Source organism: Lactuca serriola, chromosome 2 (genome assembly GCF_051521515.1).
Source record: "Lactuca serriola cultivar US96UC23 chromosome 2, Lser_US96UC23_V15, whole genome shotgun sequence".
NCBI classification, from domain to species: domain Eukaryota; kingdom Viridiplantae; phylum Streptophyta; class Magnoliopsida; order Asterales; family Asteraceae; genus Lactuca; species Lactuca serriola.
In genome coordinates, this window is record NC_136409.1 from 125,098,442 (window position 1) to 125,108,259 (window position 9,818).

The 9,818-nt window shown below is 35.1% G+C and overlaps 1 protein-coding gene across 1 annotated transcript; it reads left to right on the plus strand.

The window, feature by feature from the left end:
- Positions 1-1,152: 1,152 nt before the first annotated feature.
- Positions 1,153-5,702, plus strand: LOC145086760 (pescadillo-like protein). The gene is made up of 13 exons (XM_079024603.1): positions 1,153-1,329; positions 1,414-1,499; positions 1,928-2,176; positions 2,262-2,387; positions 2,480-2,564; positions 2,635-2,745; positions 2,845-2,938; positions 3,017-3,243; positions 3,367-3,474; positions 3,549-3,670; positions 4,558-4,777; positions 5,080-5,325; positions 5,428-5,702. Exons 1-13 carry the CDS (start codon positions 1,306-1,308, stop codon positions 5,515-5,517), a joined length of 1,788 nt encoding a protein of 595 aa, XP_078880729.1. The 5' UTR covers positions 1,153-1,305; the 3' UTR covers positions 5,518-5,702.
- Positions 5,703-9,818: the final 4,116 nt, after the last annotated feature.

Sequence of the window (9,818 nt, forward strand, 5' to 3'; positions counted from 1 at the left end):
ATTATTTTTTAATACAATTAATAGATAAGTTAACCGAACTTCGAAAACGAATTTCAACTTATATAATGGTTAATTGGAACCATATAACTCGAAAACGAACAAAATTTCTAAAATAAACTCGAAAACATTGATACATGTGTTTGAGTTATAGGAATTCTGATTAGCATTTGCCATTCGAAACAAAATGTTAAATATTTCTAAAACCAAAAAATTGAACTCGAAGCCATTGACTCTCGTTACGAATTCCGATTAGCCTATACAATAATACTATAAAAATAAATAATTTTACACCTAATATGTGTTATACATAAAACATTTTATATTTTTTATACAAAAAATATTTATAAAATGCTTTAAAAATATAAAAAAACAAAAGATCAAAAAAACATATAAAAATATATTCGAACAAAACATCAAAAAAAAAAAAACCAAGATTTTTTTTTCAAAAAAACATCAAAAAAATATATTCAAATAAAATTTCAAAAAAATATAAGTCACAAAAAATATAAATAAATAAAATAAAATGTAAGTGGAAAAATATAAAAAAAAATAAAAAAACTTTATATATATATGTGTGTGTGTGTGTTTGTGTGTGTATACATATAAAAGAAAAAACAAAATATATAAAAGTAAGGGCAAAATGGTCTTTTTAAAATGGACTAAGGATATGCAGTGAAATTTCTTTAAACCATAAGGATGCATCTTGTCAAAATTTCAAAGGTTGGATTGAAAGTGCGAATCTAACCAAACGACGGAACCGAACCTATAATTACTCTAAAAATAAGCACAAAAACATTAAAAAAAATGATATCGAAACATAAATAAAATCGAATTTATACTGACATATGTATTAGAAAAGCAAATAGTTTTTTTTGGGTTAAACACCGGATTTAAAAAAAATGGAGGGGTTCATATACTAGGGTTAAATAATGAAGGTGTAATTGAATTTTAAAAAATTTAAAGTTAAGGAATAAAAATGATATTTTACAAAGTAAAAAAATTAAAAATGTTATTTCTGAAAGTTATAAAAAGACAAGGGTAGAAAATATGACTTCTGAAAGTTAAAGGAGGTAAATATCGATCCATTCCACCCTACCGACTTTACCAATATATAATATAATATTATTTTAAAAAATGAAAACCCTAAGATATATAGTTTCACTGACCGAAGAACATACGGCCTCCCTTTCTTCCTCGCCGAACTTCGGCCACCCACAGCCTCCCTTTCCCTCTTCAGAGAAAGGCACCGTTCACCGGAGCACCTCACCGTCTTTCCTAGAAGCAGATTCGTGACTGCTAGCAGCCATGCCTAAACATTACAGGCCTCCAGTAAGTTTCAAACGAAACATACAAGTAATTCCTTAAACGGAAGAATACTGTTTTTTATGTTGCGTTTTTACTTGTCTTCTGCAGGGGAAGAAGAAGGAAGGGAACGCCGCCAGATACATCACCAGGTCTCAGGCCGTTAAGTACCTGCAAGTCAGTCTTTCCGTGTTCAGGTATTAATTTGCTTTGAAGCTTGGCGTATGTTTATGAGCTGAGATAAGAAGCACAAAAGCTCAATGATTGAATTTACAATCGATATTCGCGTAGTTAAATGTATATTCATATCGAGTGTTTTGAATGAGGGTGTAAAACGAAGAATTTGAAAGAAGTTTTCGTTGTGAAACGTATTGATTTATCTTCAATGAGCATTAAAGGGGAGAATTTGAGATAAGAAGTCCAGAACCCTAATTTGATGTCATTTAGTACCATGAAGGGTCTTATTGACATAAAAAGCAAAACATCTAATAGAGTGGATTTGAATAGTTACTCTTTTCTGTTGTATTTGATATCTATATGTTTGAGTATTCAGCCATAACATGCTATGTATTTTCAATTATGTATACTAATAATCTAAATGTTTTGGTTGTTTTTGATTCAATAGGAGATTATGTATCTTCAAAGGTGTGTTTCCTCGGGACCCGAAGAAGAAGGTGAAGGGAAACCACCATACCTATTATCACATGAAAGATATTTTGTTTCTTAAACATGAGCCACTTCTTGACAAGTTTCGTGAGATGAGAGCATATGAGAAAAAGGTAAAGAAAGCAATGTCTAAGAAGAACAAAGATCTTGCTGAACGCCTCTTGACACGCAAACCTTCTTACACACTTGATATGCTTATCAGAGAGAGGTTAGCATGACTATATCCAAACTTATATACCATTTTTTGTTGCGTTTCCTTATTATGTCCTTACTTTTTACAAATTTGACTTCAGGTATCCAAAGTTCATTGATGCATTAAGAGATTTAGATGATGGCCTCACCATGGTGCATCTTTTTGCTGCATTACCTGCTATAGAAAGGGAAAATATCCAAGCAGAAAGAATCCATAACTGTAGAGGGTATGTGTGATTGTCTTCCCATATTTTGAAATCTGAAGTTGACCTTTGTTTTTATCCGATTTTATATCTTAATGTTTTATATGTTTCTTTAGGTTGAGTCTTGAATGGCAAGCATATGTCTCTCGCACACATAAATTGCGAAAGGCTTTCATATCTGTGAAAGGCATATATTACCAGGTACATAAATCATCACATATATAAATTTGATGTTATGTAGAATGTAAATTTACCATTCTGCCCTTTTCAGGCTGAGGTTGAAGGGCAGAAAATCACATGGTTGACTCCTCATGCACTACAACAAGTAATGCCTCAAGATGTTGATTACAAGATCATGCTTACATTCTTGGAATTCTATGAGGTTTATGATAATCATCAAGCTTCTACTTTATGAATATTTTCCATTTGTTTATCTTTTGTTTCAACTCTTTACTTACATATAACATGATTAAATATGCAGACTCTTCTTGGATTTGTTAATCTCAGACTTTACAATTCGATTAATTTGAAATATCCACCTATTCTTGATCCCCGATTGAAAGCTTTAGCTGCAGGTATGATTTTTCTACCATATGATAAAATATCAATGAACATGGTGTATTAAATTCCATAAATCTTGATACTTTTTGCAGATTTATATGCTTTGACAAGGTATGTTGATGCTAAAGACAAAAAAGATGGAGGAAATCATGAAGAATCTGAACTTAGATTAGCTCAACTTCAAGACCAACTTCCTGCTAATGAACCTGGTGCATTAATGCATCTTGTTGAAAACACTGCTGATGAAAATGAAGATGATGAAGAAACAACTGCATGTAAAACCCTTTTCAAAGACATAACATTCTTCTTGAGTCGTGAGGTAAATAAAGTCGAATATATATATATATATATATATATATATATATATATATATATATATATTTGTAATTTATTAATTCTTTCATCTTGTTAAAGTGAGTGTCTTTGTTTATTTTTTTTACAGGTTCCAAGAGAATCATTGCTTTTTGTGATTACTGCATTTGGTGGTGTGGTGTCATGGGAGGGAGATGGAGCTCCATTTGAGGAATCTAACCAGAGCATTAATTATCAGGTATTTTTTTTATTATCTTGTTATAAGATATTCTTTTATATGTTTCTTATTAGTTATTATTATTTTTTTTGTAGATTGTTGATAGGCCAACTCAGAGTCACAGGTTTATTTCAAGAGATTATATACAGCCACAATGGGTCTTTGATTGCATAAATGCACGTGTTATACTACCAACTGAAGAGTATATGGTTGGGAAGTAAGTTTCAGCAAACACCCACTTTTTAACATTCTTAATAAAGTAAATTACATTTTTGGTCCCAAAGTAAGGCTGATTTTTGCAATTTTGGTCCTAAAAAGTTTTCTATCACAAAATTTTAGATCTTGTTTGAGGTTCTTGTAACATTTTTGGTCCCTTTTCACAAATATGACCATCTTTGGTCCAAGAGTATGGCTGATTTTTGCATTTTTGTTCCTCAAAAAGTGTTCTTTTACATTTTTGGTCCCAAAAAGCGTTTATTTAACAATTCTAGTCCTTGTTTGAGGTTCTTGTAATGTTTTTGTTCCTTGTTCAAAGTAAAATGACTATTTTTGGTTGTAGAGTATATCTGATTTTTTGCAAATAAGGTCCGAAAATGTTTTCTATTACAATTTTGGTCCTTATTTGAGGTTCTTGTAAACATTTGTGGTCCCTTTTCACAAAAATGACCATCTTTGGTCCTAGAGTATGGCTGATTTTTGCGAATTTGGTCCCAAAAAGCGTTCTTTTACAAATTTAGTCCCTATTTGAGGTTCTTGAAACGTTTTTGTTCCTTGTTCAAAGTAAATCAGACATTCTTGGTCCTTGAGTATAGTTGATTTTTGCAATTTCGTCCCAAAAAATTCTCTTTTCAGTTTTGGTCCTTACTTCAGGATCTTGTAACATTTTTGGTCCTTGTTCCAAGTAAAATGACTATTTTGGTCCCTGATTTCTGCAATTTTGATCCTAAAAGTATAGTGATTTTACTTGGAACAAGAACAAAGACCAAGAATGTTAATAGAAAACTTTTTTGGGACCAAAATTGACATAAGTCAAAATACCCAGGGACCAAAAATGTAAAATTTACTCATTTGAATTATGTATTCTGAACATTTTGTATAATTCAGGGTTCTTCCACCACATTTGTCTCCATTTGTGGACAATGAAGCAGAAGGGTATGTACCTGAGTATGCAGAGACCATTAAAAGGCTTCAAGCTGCTGCTAGAAAAGAGATCCTCCCAATGCCAGGTGGCGAACAAGATGATTTTGATAATGCCCAAAATCTCCTTGCTGAAGGCATCATTGATCGCGCTAAAGCCAAAGAAGCTGCTGAAAGAAAACGAAAGGTTTAAATTTACATTTTTGGTCCTTGTACTTTGGTCATCCGTCCACTTTGATCATTAAAACAATCTTTCTTTCTTCCTTCTTTGTCCCTGTTTCATTATGCCAATGACTGAATGGATAATGATTAAAAAATTGTATTTTTTTTCTTGATTGACAAATGACCATTATACCCTTGCATTCCAAAAACTTGTTTTAGTGTGGCTAAACCAATATAAGCTCATTAAGTGAAAAAAAAGAAACAGATTGTTGGTGTATGAGTGACGAACATGTGTAAAATGACGATTTTGCCCTTTTGGGATTGCAGATGGAGGTTTTTCAAGCGCAGTATCATGAGGAGCTAAAAGCAGAACTGGAAGGGAAAACAGACACAAACACACCCACTACACCTAAAGAGAGCAAGAAGAAGAAGAAGAAGGAGAAGAATGTTGATGAAGAAGAAGAAGAAGAAATAGAAGACGATGGAAATCTGAAACAGTTTGCTGATGATAATGACAACATGTCAAAGGTTGCCATGTCACGTAAAAAGAGGAGACTTTATGAAGCCATGAAGGTTACTTTACTTTTCATTTATTTATTATTATTATATTTATATTAAGAAGCACATAATCCATAATATGTTTTGTTTATTTAATTTGTGTTTATTTGTGTTCAGATTTCGCAAGAAAGGAAAAAGGCAAGTGTGGACACTCTCAAGACAAGGAAGAAAAATATTCAAAAATCCAAGAAAACAACATCTGACTGATTCAAGTTCCATTTAGAGATTTGAGGTCTGTGCTTTTTTAAAAGCAGGGAATTAAATTTTGTAGGTATTTATTTATGTTTGAGTTTTATAACTGTGGATTTTTCTCAAAATTTGGTTTTGGTTTGTTTCAGTATCTGATGATATTCTTACTAAATCACATATGGCAAGACTTTGAATTTGTTCTTTGTGAGTATTGTTAATTTGTGTTTATGTTTTACCTCTTTTAGAGGTTTGAAGAGCTTAAAATTTTAAAAGAAACTGAATCCATGATAATGATGGATAGCATGTCATGATTATGTTTTTCAAATAGCATTTTCAATGGGAGTGTTGTAAGATGTCAAATATTAATAAATACTTATCCCTTCGGAACACTGTTCCCACAACAAACCTTATTTCCCTTTCTTCTAGACAAACACACCGACATTTATACCAGAAACCCAAACCTCCCCGGTCTTCAAATAATTACACGATTATGATATCCCTAACACAATGAAACTGCCACATCTCAAGTCTATGATGACACAACCTAGGAGGAAAGCCATATTGATGTGTATGAGTCGGACATGCAGTTGCTAAAACTTGACAAGAGGTTCTGGTACACACATGTCCCAACCATTCTAGATCGCAATGCGAGGGTATGGTTCAAAAGTCTAGCACCAAATAGTATTTGAAACTTCACAAAGCTCAAAGAACTCTTCCTAACGAACTTCACCCAGTTGGGGAAATATCGGGAAGAATTCGAGAAATTATAGAATGTAAGTAGATCGAAGGAGAGTCCGTCAAAGATTATTTTAAATGCTTCAACGAAGCAAAGCTAGACGTACCGGGGGAAAATGATCACATGGTCACAGAAGCACTCACCCATGGTCTACTTCCAAGGTCGTTGTCCTGGAAGTTATTGGGAAGAGTCCCAACCATGCGACAAGAGCTTAAAGAAAAGGCGTAATACTATCTGTGCTAGGAGGAAGGAACAACTGCAAAAGAAACATATCTGAAAGTCGCTGCCCTCCAAACATCAAAACACAAGGAAGCCCATAACAATTACCAAACAGAGAGCGCAAACACTCATGAAGAAGCAGGACGACACCAAAGATCATTCCACCCCAGCCTACGAGACGAAAGGTGTCACCATAGATTCGACATGTTCGCCATAACCGACAAACCTCGCAACCTGAGAAAGTATGTAGACGCCCTACGACAAAACATAATATTATGAATTCCGATCCACAAGAACCATGGGCATGACACAACAAAATGCACCATCCTAAAAAAAGAGTTAGAAGAACAAATTCAACACAACAACCTAACTGAAATTGCCGGAAGCCTAAGAACTTAGAATGACACAAAAGAACTACAACCTAGAACCAAGAGGGATGACAACCGAACCAAAGAAAATGGTCATATTTTTTGGGAATCATATCCCAATGTCGGCCTAAAATCACACAATAGCTCAAAGCAGGAAATAATTCTTGCAAATACCACAAAGAGTATACGTTGACAACAGTATCACAACCAAAATCATGTTTGGGTACCGTTTCATACACTTGTCGTGCGAGTGGAAGAAAGAACTACGTACGAACTTCAACAGGTTGGCTACTATGTTTCGCTGGACACAATGATGCAGCAGTGAACAGTCGAAGCCATCTACCTACCATTCACGTTGGAAGACCATAAAGGGGTTAAGAAGAAAGATAGTTACTCTAGAATTCATGGTCATTTTAGCACCCTCAGAACACAACATCATTATAGGACATGCTACGCATCTGCAAATCGGCATAGTAATATCCACCATACACAATCTGCTAAAGTTTACCACCAATGATGGAGTGGCAACAATCATAGCCACTCCACCCAGAATAACCAAGTACAACCAAATCATGACACGTGAAGAAATAACCAAAGGATGCAAGCGGACAAGGGAAGCATAACCTAAAAAAAGAAGAAGTTGTTCAATATACATACCAGATCAACAAGTTTGCATCGGCTCAACCCTACCAACCTCCATGATATAAAAATTTCTTTCCTTACTCAAGAAATACAACCACATCATCATCTAGGAACAAACTTATATGGTGAAACTACGTTCCGATATTACCGAACACAAACTCAACATGCAACCTAGAAGTAACATAGTTAAACAAAAACGAAGAGGCATGTTGGAGATAGGAATAAAGCAATCAAATTGGACATCACCAAACTCTTCTCGGTAGGCATTATGAGGGAAGCCATCTTCCCAACCTAGATAATCGATCCAACCATGGTCAAGAAACATGACGAAAGTTGAAGTATGTGCATTGTTTATACAGACATGAACAAAGCTTGTACGAAGGATTACTACCCCTTCCAAAATTCGATCAGAAAGTTAAATCGATGGAAGGGTTCAAATGGAAATGTTTCCTAGACGCCTATAAGGGGTACCACCAAATCTTGATGAAACAAAAAGACGAAGAGAAAACACCATTTTACGTAGACCAGGACATGTTTTGCTACTAGAAAATGCCGTTTAGACTAAAAAATGATGATGCAACCTATTAACGCTTAGTTGATAAGATCTTCAAATATCAAATATGCCAAGATATAAAATTCTATGCCAACGACATGGTCATCAAAAGTATTGATGACACGTCTTTGCTGAGAGACATTAAAGAAACCTTAAAAGACTACGATGAAACTCAACCCCATGAAATGCATTTTCACGGTAGAAGAGGGTTAGATCTTGGAACCAAATCTAAGCAAAATTAGAGACCTTTTAGAAACAAAGACCCCCCCCCCCCCCCCCCATGGCTTGGAATATATGAAAGGCCTTAACAGGAAACTCACCGCCCTATGAAGGTTCATAAAAAATCAGTTGAAAATGTCATGCCACCAAAGGGCTTCTAGCCCAGCGGTATCAGGTGGTGCCCTCCCTTCTTGAGGTTGAGGGTTCAAGTCTCGTGGTGGACATAGGTGGAATTAGGTGTTAGTTTAGGAGTAAATTATAATATTTGTATTTGCCGGTTCAAAAAAAGAAAATGCCATGCCACTATTCTAAACCCTAAAAGGATGAGATGACAAAAGCAATTTCAAATGGACATCAGAAGCAGAAAAATCACTAAACCAACTAAAGGATGCCATTTTGGAAGCATCCTACACTAGTTATCCCTATTCTTGGGGATACATTGTCCTTCTATCTGGCAACATCTCCATAATCAGTTTCGTACTTACATTAAAAAGGGATAAAAAGCAATCACACATATACTTCACTAGCAGGGACATACAAGGTCATGGATTAAATTACCATGTCGTAGAAAAATTGGTGCTCGCATTGATCTATGCTACCAGATGACTCCGAAGTTGCTTCTAAGTGCACTACATTGAGGTACTACCTAGCCATCCAATCTGTCAGATCCTCCTAAAACCATAAAAGTAGGGATGATTAGCCAAGTTGGAAAATGAACTAGGAGAACGCGATATTGAATAACGATCACGGACAAGTATTGATCGACTTTTCGACTGAAATACTCGAGTAAAAACAAGCACCATTGTACCAACAATGGAAGGCAATAAAGTGCCACACAACAAAGAAATACAAGACATTTGGACCTTACACACCGAAGGTGCATCAAATAAGGAAGGGTCATGATTAAACATTGTATTAAAAATCCCTAAAGGAAAATCTCTTGAGCTCTAACCGGCTAAACCCGCTTTGGTGGCCCGCCCCAAGTCTTGCCCATAGCTGACTTCTTTGCTAGATGATATCGAATAGTACGACTAGAGTTCAATCCCTCAGAAAATACAGGGAAAGAGATCTGAAAGTAGCCTTTTACCCCGTTATTCGATGGTGAATGCAACTTAACTCTCCCCATTCAATAGGCTAAGCCTATCCCTTTGCCGTAAAGCTAAGACAGAACTCAGCTAGGACCGAAGATAGGATTGCCAACCGGATGAAAACCGAAGAGAGCATTGCCAGTTTCATTCCAGTCTTTTCTCAATTGAGAAGTCAACCAACAGGTCAATCCTTCCCTTATATCATATCCATTTTACACAGTCTTTGTTGAAATAGTGTAAACAGTGCGAGACTTTCAACTAATGAAATCTAAACCAGCTAGTTCAGTCAGATACCGGCTAAGCAACCTCTAAAGCAGCTATCAGAGTAGTAGCAACTTGAAATTCGCATACCAAAGACGATGGAATTCCCCACTTTCTAATGCAATACGAAAAAGCTTAGGGAGTCAGCTAGTCCAACATCAGTCATTCTAATGGAATATCTGGAATATCGAACTAGGAATTGAAAGACTTTCTTTCTTTATATACGAGTCAAT

What these genes read in the sequence shown, in the direction of transcription:
- LOC145086760 (XM_079024603.1), top strand. Translation starts at nt 1,306, where the DNA reads ATGCCTAAACATTACAGGCCTCCA. An exon ending in AGAATCCATAACTGTAGAGG is followed by an intron (nt 2,388 to 2,479) that starts GTATGTGTGATT and finishes ATGTTTCTTTAG; the next exon opens with GTTGAGTCTTGAATGGCAAG. An exon ending in CTGCTGAAAGAAAACGAAAG is followed by an intron (nt 4,778 to 5,079) that starts GTTTAAATTTAC and finishes TTGGGATTGCAG; the next exon opens with ATGGAGGTTTTTCAAGCGCA.